Below are 19,267 nucleotides of genomic sequence, written 5' to 3' on the forward strand. Positions count from 1 at the left end.
CCCAGCAGGCCGGGCTCCCCGGGAGGCGGGCTAGCAGCCAGGCAGGACTGGCCCTTTCCACCTGCCCCGCCTGGCGCTCGCTGCCCTTCGCCCACAGCCGGGCTGCGCCTGCAGAAAGATCAATGTTTAACAGGCCCGGCCATGGGGTCAGCAGGATGCAAAGGGGGGGGCTGGGCCCCTCCCCCTCCCACTGCCTCTGCACCTCCGGACAAGGGCTGGACCTTCGCCCAGGACACCTGGGTTCTCACCCCAGCTCTGAGGGTAGGAGGGGTGGAGTGAGAGCAGGAGGGGCTGGCAGCCAGGACTGCTGCATTCTCTGCCCAGCTCTGCCAGGGGGCTGCTGTGTGACCTGAGCCGCTCCCCCCCCCCACACACACACACACACACAAACCCACCAGGGGCCAGGGCAGCACATCTCCCCCCCCCCCAGCACCACGCCCCCCCCATTGCCCCACACACACACACAGAGCACACCAGCCGATTGCACAAGAAGGTCTGTTTATTGCACGGCCGCCGGCGGCTGGAGTTAGTGTCTATGCCAGGCTCCCCCCCACCCCAGCACACAGTAAGCTGGGGGCTGGCACCCCCCTGCCCAGTGGGGTGGGGGGAGGGGCAGACGCTGCCCAGACAGCCCCCAGAACCATTTCCCAGCTGCAGTTGCACAACCCACACCCTGATGCAACAAGGCTGCGGGGGGAGGGGGGGGAAATCCAGAGTGCAGGGGGGGAGCAGGGCCTGCAGGGGAGAGGGCAACTGCTGCCCCACGGCCTCCCACCCCCCACATCTGAGCTACGCTGGTTCCAACCACAGCACACAGACCCCAGCCAGCCATCCCCCCCCTCCACAGGGGGAGCTGTGGAGCAGACAGATCCTGAAATGGGGCAAGTTAGGGGGCAGCCAGGCCCCCTTTCAGCAGGGGCAAGAGGTGGGGGGGCCTGGGAGCAGACCCTGTCCCAGGGAGTCGGGGTTCCTTAAAGATTCCCCTTTAGGGTCGCTGGCCAAGTGAAGGGGGAACCAAAACCAGCCCCAGAGGGATCCCCAAGGGGGGCCCCCCAAGCCCTGTGCCCCAAACAGCAGGCCCCCAACACACCCCACACTGAGCCCCCTCCCCCCACCTCCATGTCCTTGTGCTCTGCAGCAGCCTCTGGGGAGGAGCGCCCTAGATGAGGTTGAGGTGCCTGTCCGGGGGGACCCCGTACTTGGCCTTGTTCTCCTCGAAGAGCTGGTTGAGCTGCTCCAGGTAAGTGGCATGCAGCCGGTCGATGGCCTCGCGCGACGGGCAGGGCGTCCGCTCCACGGGGATGGGCGCCCCCACTAGGCGAGGAGACTGGGTTAGAGGCAAGACCCGTCCATCCCCATCCCAGACACTTGCCGGTTAAATCAGGGACCCCCCCGCCCCCCCCCCAGCCCATTGCAACAGACTCAGTGGGGTGAGCATCACTCGGGGGGGGGGGGCCCACAAGTATGTGGGGCAGAGGGGCCTGGCTGCATATGGGGCAACAGCCCTGATCCCCTGGGGTGGGCAGGGGGGACTGGGTGAGAGAACAGCTGGCTAGGCAGCCGTCACACCAGGCAATGGCAGTGGGCAGGGGGGGAGACACCCCCAAGCTCTCCCGACAACTCAGCTGGGACCTCTTCCCAGCTTCCTGCCCCCCAGCAACACCCGCCCCCCATTAGTAAACAGCCTCCTGCCACAGGGATTCAGCACAGGACCGGTCAGCTTTCTCACCCCCAAACTGCTGCCAGGGAGAGAACCCAGGAGTCCAGGCTCCCAACCCCCCACCCCTGCTGTAACCCACCAGCCCCCTTCCAGCCCCCTCCCCACTCTAAGCCCCCAGCCCCCTCCGCGAGCTGAGAGCCATGCGCCCCAGCCCCACGTCTCACCCACGGTGTGGATGGGGCGGCGGAAGGGCAGCAGCCCGAAGCTGTACTGGAAAACCCCCCGGGCATGGAAGAGGGGCAGCGCCAGCCCCATGAGCTTCTGCAGCCGCTCCTGCACCGCGCGCACCAGCGAGCCCCGGGGGTTCGGCACCTGGTGGAACAGCTCGTTCTCCCCGAAGGAGAAGACGGGCACCAGGGCGGCGCTGTGGGGAGAGGGAAAAGTCAGGGGGAGACCCCCATGCAGGGCCCCAGCCTCCCAGGCCATGCTGCTCCACCTGCTGCTCCACGATGCACCCCACCCCCCCAGATCTGTGCCCCTTCCGGGCCCCGCCAATCCAAGCTCCTCCCTCTCTAGGATTCACCCCCCACTCCAAGCCATACAGACCCCACAGCCTCCCACCAAGTCAGCCAGAACCCCCCTCTCCAAGCCCAGCCCCCAGCAGGATTCCCGCTGCCTCACCTGCCCCCAAATCGTTCCCCGCCACAGCCCCCGCACAATCCACCTCGTAACCCCCTCCCCAGCCCCCCAGACCCTCCTCAGCCCCCCCAGCCTGTGCAATTCCAGCTCCCTTCCCCCACCACACCCCCCGACTCACTCACCCGTGTTTTAGTGCTTCCTTGATGAACCCTTTCCGGCTCAGGATCTGGAGGGTCAGCGCCCCAGGCCGGGCCTCCAGCGACTCGGGGGGCCCCCCCACAGCGATCACAGCCACCTGCCCCCCGCCCTCCTGGCTCAGCAGGTAGGAGATACTGGCCTTGTCCGAAGAGACCAGACCTGGAGGCAGAGAACAACAGTTACTGAGCTGCCTGGACAGAGAACCCAGGAGTCCTGGCTCCCAGCCCCCCTGCTCTGACCCACTAGATCCACCTCCCCTCCCAGCCCCCCCATGCTAACCATTGGACCCCACTGCCCTCCCAGAATTGAGGTGAACCCAGGGGTCTGGCTCCCAGCCCACCAGCTCTGACCCACCAGCCCCCCTCCCCTCCGGGAGCCGGGGAGAGAACCCAGGAGTCCTGGCCCCCACCCACTCACACTAACCATTGGACCCCCCTCCCCTCCAGAGTCAGGGAGAGAACCCAGGCGTCCGGCCCCCGCCCCAGGCTCTTACCCCCGCTCATGATGTAGTCGCGGAAGAGGGGCAGGCGGAACCAGAAGGGCAGCATGAGCAGGTGGGGCGTCAGCCCCGGGAACAGCTCCTGGAAGCCGGTGGCCTCGGTGCAGAAGTTGCCGAAGGCGCCGGCCACCAGCACCCCGTGGGGGTGGAAGCCCAGCAGGTAATTGCGGGAGGGGTCCAGGGGCGCCGTCCTCACCAGCTGGGGGGAGAGGGGAGCCCCGCACAGGGCAGGGGGATGGTGAGCGGGAGCTGGGGACCCCAAGATACTGCAGGTGGGATTCTTCCTGGGACGCAGCCCCCCCCATGCCATGGCCACCCCCGGGAGGTCCCTATGGGGCCCGGGGGCAGCCCCCCACTCTGTCCCAAGGGCTGCAGGGGCCCGCCCCCCAGGGGGGCCGCGTCTCACCGTGATGGGGAAGTAGTCACGGAAATGTCTCCAGACGGCCCAGTTGCGGACCCAGCGGGAGCGGCGCCCCCCCCGGGCCGGGGTCTCCCGGTCCAGGTAGAGCCAGGCAGCGTAGAGCAGCGCCAGCAGCCACAGGTCACTGAGCAGCGCCAGCAGGAACAGGGCCAGGCAGAGCTGGGCTGGGCCGGGCAGAGGGGAGTTAGGAACCAGCCCCCCCGGAACGCTCCCCCCATGCACCACCCCGCTGAGCTCCCCCCCTGCCCCATCGGACCGGAGCCCCCAGCTGGGAGACCTGAGAGAGGTGGGGGGCACCTCAGCGCCATGGGGCCGAGCCCGTCACAGCCCCACACCCACCTCGAAGGGCAGCAGGGGCTGGTGGGGGGCGCTTCGCAGCAGGCAGGGGGGGGGTCACGTCTCAGCACCCACTTGTGCAGCCCCCCCCCCCAGCGCTCCGAGCAGACAGCCAGCGAGGGGGGCCGGGAGACACCCCATAGCTCGCAGGACGGGGGCCGAGGGGAGACACCCCGGGGGGGGGCCGGTTACGACCCAGCATTTAATTAATTCGCCGCCCCGAGTCACTAGGCTGGGGGGGGGGGGGCGGCTCCAGAGGAAAAGGGACCCAGGCGTCCGGGAAGGGAGGTGCAGGGGAGCTACTGCCCCAAAGCTGATGGTGGGGGGCGTCTCCCCAGACCCCCGAGCATGGCCCCCCCTTAGCCCCGGCGCCCCTCACCCAGCGCCAGGAAGGAGAAGACCCATTGCAGGACCGCGGCCGTCTGCAGGCGGCGCCGCAGGGGGATGCACAGCGGAGCGAAGCGGATCGGCATGGCCGGGACCGGACCAGAGCCGGGCTGAGAGCGGCGAGGGGCTGGGCTGGGCTGGGCTGGGGCCGCGGGGGCAGCAGCTGGGGGCATTTATCCCATTGCACAAACCCCGCCCCCTAAATTGACCCCGCCCCCTCTGCACCCACCCCCTGCCCTCTGCACTGACCCTTCTCTGAGTGACCCAGACTGGCTGCTCCTCACCGCCCCCCCCCCCAGGGTGTTACCCCCCCACACACAAAGGGGCAGAATGAGGCTCGAGGGCACCGGTGGGGTGAGGGAGGGGGGGTGGGTGAGGCAATCAGGGGAGGGGCAGTGAGGGGAAGAGGAGATGAGGGGGCAGGGCAGTGGGGGGCAGATTGGGGGACAGAAGGGAGGGGTGGGACTGGGGGGCAGAGCGGAGGGGAAGCAGTGGGGGGCAGAACGGAGGGCTGGGACTGTGGGGGCAGAGCAGGGGGCATGGGGGCAGATTGGGGGGCAGAGGGGAGGGGGAAGCAGAGGGGAGCAGAGCGGAGGAGAGAGCAGTGACTGGGGGACAGAGCGGAGAGCGGGGGGACAGAGCAGGGGGCATGGGGGAGATTGGGGAGCAGGGGAGTGGGACTGGGGGGGGCGGAGGGGGAACAGTTGGGGGCAGAGTGGAGGGGCAGATTGGGGGTTGAGGGGGGGGAGGCAGTGGGGGGACAGAGCATAGGGGAGAGCAGGGGGGTCACTAAGAAATTCACAAGCCATGGGGGGCCGTCATGACCCTGCTGCCAGCTGGAGGGTAGCCCCCGCTCTCCTGGGTGTGGAATACACGTGTGCGCACCCGCGTGTGTGCATGTGTACGCGTGTGCCCACGGCCACGAGAGGAGGGTCTGTACACACACCAGGCGGGAGAGGAAGACGCAAGGAAACGCCACCAGACACTCGTCACAATGAATATTAGCAAGGGGAAAGGAAGGAAGGAACCAGCCCAAGGGGGGAAGGAACCGGCCCAAGGGGGTTAGGAATGCCGGCCCAAGGGGTAAGAGCAGACTAGACTCTCTCGGTAACTCTGATGCCTCGACTGGCCAGCTGCTGATGCAATTCATCCTGGGGGACTCCAGGGACTAGCTGGTGCCGTCTCGGCGCCGTGGGCGATGATCTCTGGGCCTCCTGGAGGACGGGGAGGTGCCCCGGAGGGCTGGAGAAGGGCGACGGTGGCACTGGGAAGACAGAGGACCCAGGGGACGACAGACCAGGCACCTGGCTTTGCTCCCTGGGGAGATCCGGGAACACGGGATGAACCCGTCGGGGTGACACGGACGAGCCGGCGGGGATTTGTCAAGCTCAAAGCAGCCGAATTTCCTTCTTGGCCAGGGCGACGGGCCCAGTGGCCGGAGGGGGGAAAGCAGCAACGTGATGGATCTGAACTGCAGCCAGGCTTTCTGAGCCCCGCGGGGCTGCCCCCGAGCCCCGCTCAAAGCCCAGCTGAGGCTGCAGGCCGCGGCTGTGCCCCTCCGGCCCAGGGGGACTTTCTGCTCTCAGGCGAGAGGTCGGAGCCTCTGGCACGAAGGGCTCTCCCGCCCCCAGCCCAAGGTGCCTTTCTTTGCGAACACGGCGCAGCCGGGACAGTCAGATTCCGCCCCGTCAAACCAAGCCCCCCCCACTCCTCCCAGCTGCACACACACCCATCGAAAAAGCCAGGCTCCAAAGGCTTCCGGTTTTATGGGCAAACGTGCAAATCGACGTGGACGATTGGCGCCCGTTACAGGGGGGCAAAGTGAGAAACCCCCCCGGGGAACGGGTCCCGGTTGGAGCCGGGGCCAGACCCGTGGGGCGTGGAGCCGCCGCGGGAGGCTGTCAAGGTGCTTTCAGGGCTCTGCCCCCTGGTGCCTCGAAATAATTATTGTCCCCCCCCACCTACACACCATTTCCTGCAACAGTTCATTGATAAAAATTGGGGGGGGAACCCACCCTTTGCTCTCAATCCAGCTCTGCCCCCTCCGGCCTGCCCCTCCACACAGGCCCCTTGCCAGCCCTCCAGGGGTCCAGGCCCCCCCGGCCCTAGTGGACCCGGACGGCTGAGTACAGGGTCTCGCCCCCGGGGGCCGCGTGGGGCTTTGGTGGCCTCCTGGCAGCTCCTGGCTCCGCGAAGTCCAGAGCAGCATAGAGCAGGCCGGGCTCCTGGCGTGCAGGGGGGCGCTGGGGTGGGGGGACGTCCTGCCCTGGAAAGAGAGACGGGGGATGAGACGGGGGCTCCGGACAGCGGGGAGCACAGTGGGGGACGGGGGACAGGCGGAGGGAAACGGAGGACAGATGGACAAGGACAGACGAAGGAGGATGGATGGACAGGGAGAACGGGATGGACGGAGTGGGACGGGTGGGGGGAAGGAGGGACAGACAGACAGAGGGGGACAGACAGGGGGAAGGGGGACGGGTGGTGGGGACAGGCGGAGGGGAACGGGGGACAGATGGACAAGGACAGATGAAGGTGGATGGACGGACAGGGGGAACGGGGGATGGACGGAGGGGGATGGGTGGATGGGAAGGAGGGGGGGACGGACAGACAGAGAGGGATGGACAGGGGGACGGGCGGAGCGCTATTCACAGGCTCCCCAGGGGTTCTCACCTCTCGCCCCGACCTCCATGTACGCGCTTTCACCCCCGGCCTGCGGCTGGTCCCCCTCCCTCCTGCAAGACAGACCCACAGACAGTCACAGGCTGGGGACTCACCCCGGGGCCCCATCTCCCCTCCCCCGCCGGCACGGCTCCGGCTGGGGGAGGGGGGAGCCGTTGCAGCTGATGCAGCTAGGCCACAGGCCCGATGCCAGGGGGATGGGGGCAGCGGGTCAGGGCTGGGGCAATCCCTGTGCTGGGGAGCTGGAGGCTGCAGTGCTTCCTGCCGCCACTGGGGGGCCCCTGGCCCTGCCACTCGTGGGGCACAGGTAATGGGGGGTTAGAAAGCAGGCCACAGGGCTCAGTGGGGCTAATTCACACCCCCCACGAGGGAATATGGGGCCCCCTACAGGAGCCCCCCCATCTTCTGTTTTTATCTGAGGCCCGAGGCCAGGGGGACCCTGAGTCTGGGGTCCCGTGGCTCCGAATCCGGCCCCTCTGCAGCCCCCTTGGGTGAGGGATCAGGCCCCTTGGGTTAGGAGCTGAGGGGGGGGTGATGCCCCAGGTGCTGTGCCACTGAGCGAGTGCCTGGCCCCATGGAGGGCAGCAGGGAGCCCGGGGTGGGGTTAGGGGAGCAGAAAACGGTGACTCACCCGGCCGGGGGCGTCTTCCGCTGAGGGCCTGAAAGGAAAGAGAGGAGTCAGCAGCGTCCAAGGGCACCCCACAGGGGGGCAGCACTGGGGGCAGAGCCTGGGGGGCTTGGCTAGACGGGGGTGTCTGGGGATAGTCAAGTGTGGGGTGAATGGGTGGATGGAGCAGGACACAGATGGACAGACAGTCTTGCTTTCTGTGTCCCAGCAGCAGGAGCAATGCATTCTGGGTAGCTCACACCTGACCCTGTCACACACACAGCAGGGCCCACGCACGTGCCGGACACGTGTGGCGGGGGGTCGGGCTCCCATCCCGGCCACGCCCGGGGATCTCCCGCAACGTCCCGCAGGGAACGGGTAGCCGGCTGCTCCCGTGGGGCAGACAGAGGAGGGGCTGGATGCCCAGGTGGGGCAGGGCCCCCTGCGTTCCTCCCCCCACTGCCCCTGGGGTCCCGGTACCTGTTCTCTTCCTGGCTTTGTACACTGCCAGCCCGATGAGCAGGGCCAGGAGGACGGCCCCCGCCAGCGCCCCCCCGATCACGGGGGCTGTCCCCGGCCCTGGCGGCTGCATGGCATCTGGGACAAGCTGCGTGGAGGCTGAGATGGGCTGTGTGGAGGCTGGGATGGGCTGCGTGGAGGGACAGCTTGTCGTCGAGGCTGGTACGCCGGCTGCATTGGGGGGGGGGGGGCATTTATTATGTTGTTTAACATCAGTACATCAGAATCATAGTAGTTCATGCGAGATATGCCATGTCAGATACGGTTACAAAGGCTGTAATGTGCTGAGTAAGATGCTGATGTTTGTGTTCATGTGTTGTATGTGTAAGGGAAGTTATGGATATGGTTGTATCTGTATTTCAATTTGTGCTGTGTCTGGGTGACACACCAGACAGGATGGCTGCAGCACTAGCCGGGTTAATGGCCCATTAAGAAATTCCCAGGCGCAAGAGGCCCAGGGGGAGAAGCCAGGGATACACCCGAGGAGTCACCAGGACTTGCCCATTTGACCCTGGACTCCATCTTATTCCTGTAAAATTCCACCAGCAGCATGGCAAAGGCCAAAGGACATAAAAGGCAGCTGCACAACATCCATTTTGTCTTCAGTCATCACCTACCTCTGGATCAACCCATCTACAACTGAACTGAAGCTGTGACACAAAGGCCTGCGACCCAGCCAGGTACGAGATGTGACCAGAGGGACTGTACAAGCTGCAAACTCCACAATTCTACCAGAAACCTGATGTACATGGACCGGCAAATCAATTGTGTGTCTGACTGATTTCATCCTTTAACATTTCTCTAATAGTTTGTTTCTTTTTTTGTATAATAAACCTTTAGTTTCAGTCACTAAAGGATTGGCTGGCAGCGTGGGATTTTGGGTAAGATCCAAACTTACATTGATCTGGTAACTGTGGCTGACCCTTTGAGATCAGGAGAAACCTTTTTGGTAAAGAGCAGAGAGTTAAAACAACTGGTCTCTTTACTGGACCTAGTGGCCGATTGGGAGCCAGAGACTGAAATGCAGTGACGGGGGCTGTGTGTATTTGTGTACTGGCTTCTTGATAACCAGTGTGGGGAATCAGAAGCACTTTTGTGACTAGTTGGGAAGTCTGACTTCAGTGTCACCCACCAGCGCTGGGAGAATCTGCTCTCCTTTTACAGCCTGCCTGGACCGTGCCATTCTCAGGTGGCTGCCCTGGGCACGGACGGGTCACAGAGGCATGGGCTGGGAGGGGATGCTCTGGGGCGTAAGGTCAGGGCATGGCCCCCATCCATGCATGTGCTCACACACACACGCGCGCATTCAGTGGCCCCAGCACGGGCGAGGGCCCCTCTGGCCCCCGTGTGCCCTCCTGCTCTGCCGCGGGTAGGAGCGAGGGATCCAGAGTGGGTCTAACCGGTCGCCGCATTCGGGGTCAAGAAGGAATTTCCCCCCGGGGCAGATTGGCAGAAACCCTGGGGCGGTTTCGCCTGCCTCTGAAGCCTGGGGCAGGGTCACGTGCTGCTTGAAGCAGAGGAGACGGTGGAGTCTCTGCAACGGGAAGCCTTTAAATCATGGTCTGAGGGTCCCAGCGACTCAGCCCCGGGCTCTGGGTCTGTTGCAGGCGCCGGCAGGCGAGGGGATGCAGCCTGCGAGGTGCAGGAGGTCAGACTAGAGGGTCAGGGTGGGCCCGTCGGGTGTCCCCAGTGTCCGAGTGTGCGCCGCGCCCTCCCTCCCTCAGAGACACAGGCTTGCACATGCGCGTGCATGTACACACTTGTGCGTCACACTCCAAGGCACCCTCAGGCACATGCACACACACACACACACCATCACACCCACAGCCTTGCATGTTCCCCGACACACACTCATTTTGGCACAAGCACATGTTTGCACACACATGTTCATGCACCTGCAGCCTTGCACACGCACTGAGGTTCATGCCCTGACATGGGTTTGTACACACACTCACACACGCTAACACACGCCTCCCACGCCCCAACACTGGTGCTGGCACATACATGGCCGCTCCGACACACACCCCGCTGCTGACACCCCTGGGGCTGACCCGGAGAAGGGGGAGCCCGTGGGGCTGGGGTAAGGGAGGGGGCAGCGGGTGAGGACACAGCAGGGGATGGGGTGGGAGCTGGCTGGGGCACCCTTGAGCTCCAGCTGTGCGGTGGGGTGGATTCGGGGCGCAGCGCTGCGGGAGCCAGGCACACGGAGAGGGGCCCAGGGCTGGGGGGTGGGGTTCTCCAGGGGGCTGGGGGTGGCTGCTGCAGTCATAGGAGGGGTATGATGCAGAGGGCAGGAGAGAGGACGTGGGGGAAGCCAGGGCATGGGGGTCCCACCTGTCACTGTGAGCTTGGTCCCATGGACATTTCTCCATTGTTCCCAGTCGCAGTTATTCTTCTGCACCCTGATGAAGCAGAAGTAGAAGTTGGCGTCCGATGCCCTCAGCCGGTCGATGCAGATCGAGGCCGTTCGGTTCCCGTGCGAGTCCCCGACCAGGGTGATGCGGCCCCGGTAATCCGGGTGGGTGACGTGCTCGGTGTGATTGTAGATGAACTCGCCATGGAAACCCACTCGTCGCCAGTAAACCCGGAGGTCCTGCACCGGCTCGATGTCCTTGGGGTAGGTGAAGTTGCAGGGCAGCGTGACGCAGCTCCCGGCCGGCGCCGAGACAGACACAGGCTGGTCCATCTGGTACCGGGGATCCTGGGCAGCGACTGCAAAGACACCCAGGGAGACGAGCCTGTCACAACGGCCCAGCCCTGGTCCCACCCGCAGCCCATGGGCCCAGAGGGGATCCCCTGTCCTGTGCAGTAGTGGCAGCAGGAAGGATTGATTATTGATCATTATTAGTTATTTCTCGCGGGCCTGCGGCCTGCAATCAGGGCCCCGTCGTGCCAGGCGCTGCCCAGACCCATCTGAGATCAGGGTCCCCCGTTATCCATGGGGAGCAGCTTCCAGATGTCCTAGAAAACCAGGGAGCAAAGCAGCCGAGGCAGCCACCGGAAGGAAGGCAGAGGTGTTCGGTGGTGACAAATGCGGGGTAACGACCCTGGCAAAGGGGACAGGAAGGGCAGCTAATCTGCCCCTCGCCGAGGTGTGAACGCACCGCCCCCGCCGGGAAACGGAGCTGGGCGTCATGCCAGCGGCTTGGCAAAGGCCTCAGTTAACAAGGCAAAGCCGGTGTCGGGGTGGGGGGACGGGCCGGGGGCACCAGGGTTATTCTCACGCCTTGATCTAGCTCCGTGGTACAGCCCCAGCTGGGTCCGTGTGCTGTACTGGTATCCCATCTGGTGAGCCTGCCCTCGGACGCCCCCCTCAGAGACCCCTATGTCTCTCCCCAGGGGGGATGCGTACACTGGGGCTGTGGGGCCGGATGAGAAGGCAGACTTCGCCCTCTTGTGATACACGGGAGCGTGTGGGTCCTGCTGGGGGTGAGGGTGGTGAGAAAGGCTCCGTTTAAATGGAACCCACGGAGCTCAGTAATTTCGTAGCCTGCAGAACTGCCTGCCACTGGATCTCAGCAGGCGCGGCCGTTGAGTTAAACTGCGTGACAGATAGAGCAAAGATTACCCGACCCAGCGTCTTTGGGCTGAGATATCGCCCCGCCCAGCCTCACGGCTTCGGGGCAGGAGGGAATTTCCCCAGGAGCCAGGCCAGACCCTCACCACGGGTCTTCCTCCCCCACCGCCGGCGCTGGGCCTGTCCCAGCTCAGAGCCCAGAGTGGCTCGGCCCTTCTGCGCGGGACGAGAGGCCAGGCCAGACGGGCCCTTGATGGCAGCAGGAGGCCGGGGCAGATGGGCTCCCGCTCCAGGGATTCGTTGGCAGCTGATCACACCCACCTCCACGCAGGATCCCGGCCAGGAGCAGCAGGGCTGGGTGCCCCAGGGGTAGCCGCATGTCTGGGAAGCGGGGCCGGGTTCGTGGCTCCCGGGAGCTCTGGTCACCCCGCCTGGCACCCCGATGCCAGCTGGAAAACAGGATGCGGGAGCCGCTCGCAGTACCGCGAGGAGGAAACCGAGGGAGGAGGGCCGGGGGCGAATTGGGCAATCGGGCCGAGAGGAACCCAGCGCTGCAGTCATTTCCCTTCCTCGGCCAGCCCCGTGGTCAGGGCTTCCCAGCCACCCCCGCCCACACAGCGGGGGGCCCCAGGCACCGGGGGGCAGAGGCCATGGGTCTTTTGGGGGGCAGGTGGCTAGGAGGGCTGCAGGGAACAGAGGGGGGCTGCCAGGGGGCATGGGAGCTCTGGGTGGAGTGTGAGGGACACGGGGGGGGCAGGGCAGGCTGGTGGGGGCCCGTGTCCTGCGCTGCACTAGAGTCAGCTGCCTCAGTTCCCCTTTTCACAGTTCCCAGCTGTTCAGCGGGACCCACAGAGGAACTGGCGTCTTGGAGCCGTGTTACCCCCCCACCCCCAGGACATGGGGCCTGGGGGTTCAGCCCTGGGGGTGGGGACTCAGCAATGACCCCGTGGTCCTGCCCCCTCTCCTGGGCCCAGCCCCCGGCTCACAGGTCACCCCAGGGTCGCGGGCACTGGTGCGAAACAGCTCTCAGCAAGCAGCAGCTCCAGCAAGGAGGTTGTGATTGAGAGACGCCCCCCGCCCCAACCGCCCCCCAGCCAGCCGGCCCCCAGCACAGGGCAGGACATAGGTCGATGCATCCCCCTGTGTGGGTGCGTGGCCCCTCCCCAACCCCCCCCCCCCACCCAGCACTGCTCTGACCCACTAGACCCCCTCCCCACAGAGCTGGGGAGAGAACCCAGGAGTCCTGACCCCAGCTCCCCCCCCCCGACTCGAACCACTGGACCCCACTCCCTGCCCATAGTGGGGCTAGACTTGCACACCCCGCCCCCCGGTGAGCTGTGCCAGCACCAGGGCAGGAGGGGGGTAATTTCACACAGGAAGGGCTGAGATGTCGGCAGCTTCCTCAAATGGCCCGGAAGGGGCTGGGAGTGGGAGGCAGAGCCAGTGGGGCTGGAGTCTTGCTGGGGCCATGAGCTGGGAGCTGCTGCTGCTGCTGCCCCTGGCGGGGGGTGAGTCGTGCCCTGTCCCTGGGGGATAATTTGGGGGGGGGTCACAAACCTGGGGGCGTGGCCCTGTTTTCACTGGCAAGCCCTGAACAGTGGAGGGGCATCAGGGCACAGTGTGGGGCATATGGGGTGGAGGGGTGGGGCAGTATGAAGCACCCTGGGTGGGGGTGCAAGGGGAGGGGATGTGTCCTCCTCCCACCCCCCAGCCACCCAGCCATAGGGCTCCACAGCCCAGCCCATGAGATGAGGAGGAACAGGAGAAAGTTGTGGGGCTGGGGCCGTGGGGCTGTGCTGGCTCCCTGCAGTTTTGGGGCTGCAGGGGGGATGGGAGAGGTTTAGGGGATCTTTGCACCCCAGTTTTCTGCAAGGGGGACCCCAGAGCCCAGGCCGCACAGGGCCAGGGCAGGGGATCCCCTCTGTGCCCCGTGGGCTGCGGCTGGGACCCGGGTTGGGCCGTGGTGATGGGTTCGTCTCCCTGTGTGTCTTTGCAGTCGCTGCCCAGGATCCCCGGTACCAGGTGTTCCAGCCCGTGTCCGTCTCGGCGCCGGCCGGGAGCTCTGTCACGCTGCCCTGCAACTTCACCTACCCCAAGGACATCGAGCCGGTGCGGGACCTCCGGGTTTACTGGCGACGAGGGGGCTTCCATGGCGAGTTCATCTACAATCACACCGAGAACTTCACCCACCCGGATTACTGGGGCCGCATCGCCCTGGTCGGGGACCCGCAGAGGAGCCGAACAGCCTCGATCTGCATCGACTGGCTGAGGATGTCGGACGCCAACTTCTACTTGTGCTTCATCAGGTTGCAGAAGAAAAACAGCCAATGGGAACAATGGAGAAATGTCCATGGGACCAACCTCACGGTGCCAGGTCAGAGCGGATGAACCGCAGGGGGACAGAGAGAGAGAGCTGCCACCTGGCACAGACCCCAATATCCAGGGGGCAGTGGGGAGAAGCAGGGTCCCCCTTATCCAGGAGCTTGTGGGGGAAGCAGGGTCCCCCCATATCCACAGCCCAGGCTGCACAGGGCCCGGGCAGGGGATCCCCTCTGTGCCCCATGGGCTGCGGGTGGGACCCGGGCTGGGCTGTGGTGACGGGTTCGTCTCCCTGGGTGTCTTTGCAGATTCCGTCCCCGAGATCCCCAGCGTCTACGGCGGCCAAGTGAGGGTGCAGAAGAATAACAGCCACTGGGAACATGTCGCTGGGACCAACCTCATGGTGACAGGTCAGAGCGGATGAACCGCAGAGGGACGGGGAGATCTGCTACCTGGCACAGACCCCCATATCCAGGGGCAGTGGGGGGGGAAGCAGGATCCCCCCATATCCAGGGGGCAGTGTGGGCAAAGGCAATGTGAGGGAAGCAGGGTCCCCACATATCCAGGGGGCAGTGTGGGCAAAGGCAATGTGGGGGAAGCAGGATCCCCCCATATCCAGGGGGCAGTGTGGGCAAAGGCAATGTGGGGGAAGCAGGGTCCCCACATATCCAGGGGGCAGTGGGGCCCGATTCCAGCTGATGCCCAGACAGCCCCTAGAGGGACGTGAACATGGCGTCTCCGTGCCACTCTAAAGAGGAAGGAGCCAGGGCCCCATGGCGACAGGCTGGGCCCCCCCCCCAGCTACCTCCCTTCCATGGGGCGTTGGTTCATCCCCTGGCCCCATCGAGCCGGGGGTCAGGTGGGTTTGGGACGACCCCTTTTGCAAGGGGTCCCAGACTCACCCGCTGTCTCCTGCTCCCTCCCCAGGGCCGGCAGCTCTCGGCACCGCGCACCTCATCCTCCTCGGCCTGGGCTCAGCGGCTGTCAAGGCCGGCGTCTGCCTCGCAGTGTTTGCCCTGGGCCAGCGGCTGGGCTGGGACCATGGTCCCAGGAGCGCCCTGTGACGAAGTGCAGCTGCTCCTACTGGTTCCCCCGAGTGCTGTGTGCGCGCCTCAGTTTCCCCCATATGTTACTCATGTATGTCGGTGACAGGACCCGGGTGTGTGATCACTGCCCTGGGCCAGCGGCTGGGCTGGGGTCATGGTCCCAGCAGCTCCCCCAGCCTCTTAGGGGTAACCAGGCGGGCGTGGGGCAGCGACAGTGAAACACGCTCCCCGGTTCGGGCATGATCAGCGTCGGGATTCGAACTCACCTCCACGGCGCAGTGCTCTACACCGGGGACCCGGGGTGAAGGAGACAGTCCAGCAGCAGTAGAATGGCTGTTATCCTCCAGCAAAACACCCGCTAGCCAGAGAGGAGGGATGGTAGGTGTGGGGATGAAGGGAGGGAGGGGTGAGTGTGGGGATAGACAGACAGACAGACAGGCTGCACGGGGACGGACAGGTAGACAGCTAGATCGCTGCTGGCCGTGTCCCACAATGCCTCTTCAGAAGCCGTGCATTCCCTAACACGCATGTTACACACCTCATGCCCAGGCGTGCCCACCTGTCTGCCCCATGCCACCGCCCTCCCCTTGTCCCAGCTCCCCCTCCCATCCCTGCAGTGCTTGGGAATCTCCCACAATGCACTGCATGGCACTGGTCCCCTGGATGCCCTGCAGCTCCCTGCGCCCATCAGGAATTAAAGCGGCCGGGGGGGGGGGGGGGGGGTCATGCAGCTTCACCCCTTCACAGCTGTTACAAAATAACCCCCCTCCCTCGCTGCGGGAGCAAATAAACCAGCCTCCGTTTGTCTGTGGGACCTACAGGATTAGCCTGGCCTCACTGAGACTGTTATTTCCCCCTTCGGCCAATGGAGCAGCCCCAGGTCAGGGCTGTGCTGAGACCGACCGGGCACAGGGGCGGGAAGCTGATGGACGGACACAGAGGGACGGACAGACACAGAGGGCAGGGGCGGCGTGGAACCAGGGCGCTGGTGACTCACCCGTGCATGAAATCACCACCACAGGATGCGTACGACACCTGCCCTCTTTATTGGTGGCGTCCTCGCGCCCGGAGCCAGGGCAGGAAACCACCCTGCAGAGGCCCTGCTCTGAAACGGACCCAGGTGTCCGGGGAGGTGGGGGCAGCTGTCACCGTGCCCACAACCATCCCAGGAACTGGGGCGAGAGCCCCCCTGCGGCCCCTTCCCCGACATGGTCCACGGCTCCCTGGCCCTCGCCCGGGGCTGGGAATCGGGATTTCAGGGCATCGCACAAGGGCATGAAAGAATGACCCCGGCCTGGCACCGGGCGGAGACGGATCTGGGCTCTGTCCCGCTGGCCTCTTTGTTCACGTTCCAGCCTGGCCCCTCGTCCAGCCGCTGCTCTCCATCTGGCTCTCTGCCGAGGGGCTGGGGCCCTGCGCGGGCATTAGCTGCCAGGTACCAAACATCCCGGGCATTGGATTTGTCACTGTCTCCACCGACCCTCCGTTGATCTGGGCCCCTAAACCCCAGAGGGCCGGGCACCAATCCCACCTCGGTCGCTCCCAGCCCGAGAGCGGCCCGTCTTCTCCCACTGGCTGTGCAGAGGGGAAACTGAGACAAGCACAGTCTTCATGCAAAATAGGACAGAAAATTCCTACTCCGTCACAATGGCTCCAGGAGGGGTCGGCTCCGGGGCACGGCTCCGGGAAGGGTCCCATAGGCGGCACGAGGGGCAGAAAGCTTCCTGTCTTGGCAGAGGAGGGGGGACGCTCTCTCTCAAGCTTCACGCGGCTCCGAGTCCTGAGGGGCAGGTAGCCAGAGTCACGTCTTGTGTCGGCGGCCAGGGCCCTGCTCCTCGCGCCCCGGCCCCCCATGGTTGGCCCTGCTCTGTCCCGGGTCCTGCCCTCTGGCTCGGCCAGGCCGGGGGGCGGCAGGGGGGGGCAGCAGGCCCCCGTGGGCCGTGGCGTTGGGCTGGGGGGTGAAATAGTCCAGGTTGATGAGCACGTAGGGGGCAGAGAAGGAGTTGTGCTGGCCCGGTAGCCCCTGCTGCACCCACAGAGCCATTGGGGTCTCCTGGTAACAGACGAAGAGCGTTAGGAGGGGCCCTGCCCCACATCCTCCCCCCCCCAGGACAGAGCCCCCCACTGCATCTCGCCAGAAACCCCAGACACCTGCAGAGACCCAGGCGGAGTCCTGCCCCCCGACAGAGCCGGCAACTCCCAACATGCAGTGGGGCCCAGCTCAGAGCAAGCCCCACTCAAGCAGCAGGACTTGGGGGCCCAGCTGCACCCCATAGAGATCACAACTCCCAGCATGCAATGGGGCCTACCTGAGTGCCCACCCCCCACCCCGGTGGGGTCTGCCAATCCCAGCATGCAATGGGGCCCAGCTGTACCCCATGGAGATCACAACACGGAGGCCTCTGTGCCCTGGGCCAGGAGACAATGTGCATGAGGTGTCCCCACCTCCACGCTCCCCAGTCCCGTCCCAGCCCCATGGAGAGCAGGGGAGGGTTACCTGAGAGCTGGGCAGGCAGGGGTGGGGACCAGAGACCAGCAGCGTCCTAGAGAGACAAGGAGGGGTCCAGTGAGGGAGCGGGGATGGGACCCAGGTGTCCCAGCTCCCAGCTGTCCCAGCTCTAACCACTAGCCCGCACTCCCCTCCCAGAGCCAGGGACAGAACCTAGTCATCCTGGCTCCCAGCCCCCCAGCTCTAAGCACTACCCCCCCTCCCAGAGCCGGGAATAGAACCCAGGCGTCCTGGCCCACAGCTCTCCCAAAGGCAGGCGTGTCCTGTCCCCGCCCCCACCCTGCTGTGGGGGTCGCTGGGATCGGGAGGTGCGGGGGGTCCAGGGCTCCTACCTCCGTCTCCGCGCCCGCACCAGATGGCCCAGCACCACGACGCTGCCCAGCAGGAAGAAGGCGCCGGCGCCCAGCGTCCCCAGGACCTCGGCGCGCAGGGCGGCCTGGGGGGCCCCGGGGGAGTCAGGCACTGCAGGGGGAGAGATGGGTTGGAGGGTGTCCAGGGATGGGGGCGGCGTCCGTCCGTCCATCCCTCCATCCACACCCCGCTTCCATCGCGCCCTCTGTCCGTCCCTGCCCACCCCGCTTCCCCCTGTCCATCCCTCCCCACGCTCACACCCCTCCAGAAGGCAGCACCCCCCTCCCCGGCCCCCAGCACCCACGGACCTGGCTCGGGGAGCAGGAGATCCAGGCACTGCTCCGACACCCCCGAGGGGAAGGTGGAGAACTTGCAGCAGAAGCGGGTGCCGTTGTCCGGGGGGCCCAGGCTGGGCAGCGTGAGGCCCACGCGCCCGTCGGACACGTTGGTGACCTGCAGGAGGCCCCGCAGAGCCGGGGGCAGGTGGGCCCCGTGCGTGGCGTGGATCACAGCCAGGTCCTCGCGGCTCCGGTTTGGACCCACGCGCCACCAGCTCACCAGGGTGACGTGCTCCTGGCCCAGGAAGGTGCAGTGAAGGTGCAGGGGGGACCCCAGGGCCATGGGGTCATCAGCCCAGATCTTCAGCCCTGCCTTACTGGTCCCTAGTGGGGCGAAAGGAGAGGGGGTTAGACCCCTCCAGACTCCTGGTTCCCCCCGCCTCTCTACCAGCCCCCCCCCACGCTAACCACTAGACACCACTCCCCTCCCAGAGTCAGAGAGAGAACTCAGGAATCCTGGCCCCCCTCCCCTCTGCTCTGACCACTAGCCGCCACTCCCCTCTCAAAGCCAGGGAGAGACCCCAGGCGTCCTGGCTCCCAGCCCCCACTCCCCTCCCAGAGCCAGGGGGAGAACCCAGGCATCCTGGCTTCCAGCCCCCCCAGTTCTATCCCACCAGTCCCCCCTTTGCAGAGCCGGGGCGAGAACCCAGGCGTCCTGGCTCCGGCCCTGACCGGTGTCCAGGCAGTGGCTGAGGAGCAGAGCGGTGAGCGGGAACCTGGCGGGCCCGGCCATGTCTCCGAGGGAGCTGAGCCAGCAGCAAGCGCAGCTTTCGCTTCCCGCCGCCCCACAGCAGACAGGAAAGCGCTGCCGCCCACGCGCCCCACATCTCCGGCGTCACGGACGGGCCGGCTGATGCAGGCTGCTAACCGCATTGCGCAGGGCCGCCGACCAGACAGTCCTGCACGCCCGGCCCGGGCCAGGCTCTCGCACGGCCAGTGCCACGCACGCCAGCCCTGGATCACCAGGGTCACACCTGCCTCGGCCCGGCTGGCGCACCCACCTCCCAGCTGCACTGTCCCAGCCGCGCAACACGCCGGGGGGAGGAGGGGGAGGGGAGGATTGTGCGGTGCAAAAACGGCAGCTGGAAACACGCACACAACGAACGCACAACTCAGTTCAGCACAACACACACACGCAACTGTCGCAGCCATCCCCGGAGACAGTCGCCCAGTGCCTGGGTGTGGGGTGTGTCATACTGGGGTGTCCTAACCCTCCCCCCACCCAAATGTCCCTCCAGCCCC

The 19,267-nt window shown here is 65.7% G+C and overlaps 4 protein-coding genes across 4 annotated transcripts; 1 reads left to right on the forward strand and 3 right to left on the reverse strand.

The window, feature by feature from the left end:
• Positions 1-481: 481 nt before the first annotated feature.
• Positions 482-4,262, reverse strand: LOC137158681 (2-acylglycerol O-acyltransferase 2-B-like). The gene is made up of 6 exons (XM_067556510.1): positions 4,133-4,262; positions 3,403-3,581; positions 2,991-3,195; positions 2,482-2,656; positions 1,885-2,084; positions 482-1,314 (listed from the first exon to the last, which is right to left on the reverse strand). The coding sequence occupies exons 1-6, from the start codon at positions 4,224-4,226 to the stop codon at positions 1,160-1,162; spliced, it is 1,008 nt and encodes a 335-aa protein (XP_067412611.1). The 5' UTR covers positions 4,227-4,262; the 3' UTR covers positions 482-1,159.
• Positions 4,263-6,122: 1,860 nt separating this feature from the next.
• LOC137158696 (paired immunoglobulin-like type 2 receptor alpha) lies at positions 6,123-11,912 on the reverse strand. The gene is made up of 6 exons (XM_067556535.1): positions 11,784-11,912; positions 10,280-10,657; positions 7,907-8,116; positions 7,451-7,478; positions 6,811-6,872; positions 6,123-6,406 (listed from the first exon to the last, which is right to left on the reverse strand). The coding sequence occupies exons 1-6, from the start codon at positions 11,839-11,841 to the stop codon at positions 6,246-6,248; spliced, it is 897 nt and encodes a 298-aa protein (XP_067412636.1). The 5' UTR covers positions 11,842-11,912; the 3' UTR covers positions 6,123-6,245.
• A 1,007-nt stretch (positions 11,913-12,919) lies between these two features.
• LOC137162267 (paired immunoglobulin-like type 2 receptor beta) lies at positions 12,920-15,186 on the forward strand. Its single transcript, XM_067561896.1, has 4 exons — positions 12,920-12,970; positions 13,459-13,836; positions 14,090-14,191; positions 14,709-15,186. Exons 1-4 carry the CDS (start codon positions 12,931-12,933, stop codon positions 14,843-14,845), a joined length of 657 nt encoding a protein of 218 aa, XP_067417997.1. The 5' UTR covers positions 12,920-12,930; the 3' UTR covers positions 14,846-15,186.
• A 684-nt stretch (positions 15,187-15,870) lies between these two features.
• PVRIG (PVR related immunoglobulin domain containing) lies at positions 15,871-18,758 on the reverse strand. The gene is made up of 5 exons (XM_067556725.1): positions 18,698-18,758; positions 17,996-18,349; positions 17,669-17,798; positions 17,325-17,370; positions 15,871-16,880 (listed from the first exon to the last, which is right to left on the reverse strand). The coding sequence occupies exons 1-5, from the start codon at positions 18,756-18,758 to the stop codon at positions 16,629-16,631; spliced, it is 843 nt and encodes a 280-aa protein (XP_067412826.1). The 3' UTR covers positions 15,871-16,628.
• Positions 18,759-19,267: the final 509 nt, after the last annotated feature.

This window comes from Emydura macquarii, unplaced genomic scaffold (assembly GCF_026122565.2).
Source record: "Emydura macquarii macquarii isolate MOO-44397 ecotype Brisbane River unplaced genomic scaffold, CSIRO-AGI_Emac_v2 contig_306, whole genome shotgun sequence".
NCBI classification, from domain to species: Eukaryota; Metazoa; Chordata; order Testudines; family Chelidae; genus Emydura; species Emydura macquarii.

What these genes read in the sequence shown, in the direction of transcription:
- LOC137158681 (XM_067556510.1), bottom strand. Translation starts at nt 4,226, where the DNA reads ATGCCGATCCGCTTCGCTCCGCTGTGCATCCCCCTGCGGCGCCGCCTG. An exon ending in AAGGAAGCACTAAAACACGG is followed by an intron (nt 2,085 to 2,481) that starts GTGAGTGAGTCG and finishes CTCTCCCCACAG; the next exon opens with CGCCGCCCTGGTGCCCGTCT. An exon ending in CCGCCCCATCCACACCGTGG is followed by an intron (nt 1,315 to 1,884) that starts GTGAGACGTGGG and finishes CTCCTCGCCTAG; the next exon opens with TGGGGGCGCCCATCCCCGTG.
- LOC137158696 (XM_067556535.1), bottom strand. Translation starts at nt 11,841, where the DNA reads ATGCGGCTACCCCTGGGGCACCCAGCCCTGCTGCTCCTGGCCGGGATC. An exon ending in GGCCGGGATCCTGCGTGGAG is followed by an intron (nt 10,658 to 11,783) that starts GTGGGTGTGATC and finishes GTGTCTTTGCAG; the next exon opens with TCGCTGCCCAGGATCCCCGG. An exon ending in CATGGAGGTCGGGGCGAGAG is followed by an intron (nt 6,407 to 6,810) that starts GTGAGAACCCCT and finishes CTCTCTTTCCAG; the next exon opens with GGCAGGACGTCCCCCCACCC.
- LOC137162267 (XM_067561896.1), top strand. Translation starts at nt 12,931, where the DNA reads ATGAGCTGGGAGCTGCTGCTGCTGCTGCCCCTGGCGGGGG. An exon ending in GACCAACCTCACGGTGCCAG is followed by an intron (nt 13,837 to 14,089) that starts GTCAGAGCGGAT and finishes GTGTCTTTGCAG; the next exon opens with ATTCCGTCCCCGAGATCCCC. An exon ending in GACCAACCTCATGGTGACAG is followed by an intron (nt 14,192 to 14,708) that starts GTCAGAGCGGAT and finishes CTCCCTCCCCAG; the next exon opens with GGCCGGCAGCTCTCGGCACC.
- PVRIG (XM_067556725.1), bottom strand. Translation starts at nt 18,758, where the DNA reads ATGGCCGGGCCCGCCAGGTTCCCGCTCACCGCTCTGCTCCTCAGCCAC. An exon ending in CAGCCACTGCCTGGACACCG is followed by an intron (nt 18,350 to 18,697) that starts GTCAGGGCCGGA and finishes TCGCCCCACTAG; the next exon opens with GGACCAGTAAGGCAGGGCTG. An exon ending in CCTGCCTGCCCAGCTCTCAG is followed by an intron (nt 16,881 to 17,324) that starts GTAACCCTCCCC and finishes GTCTGTTACCAG; the next exon opens with GAGACCCCAATGGCTCTGTG.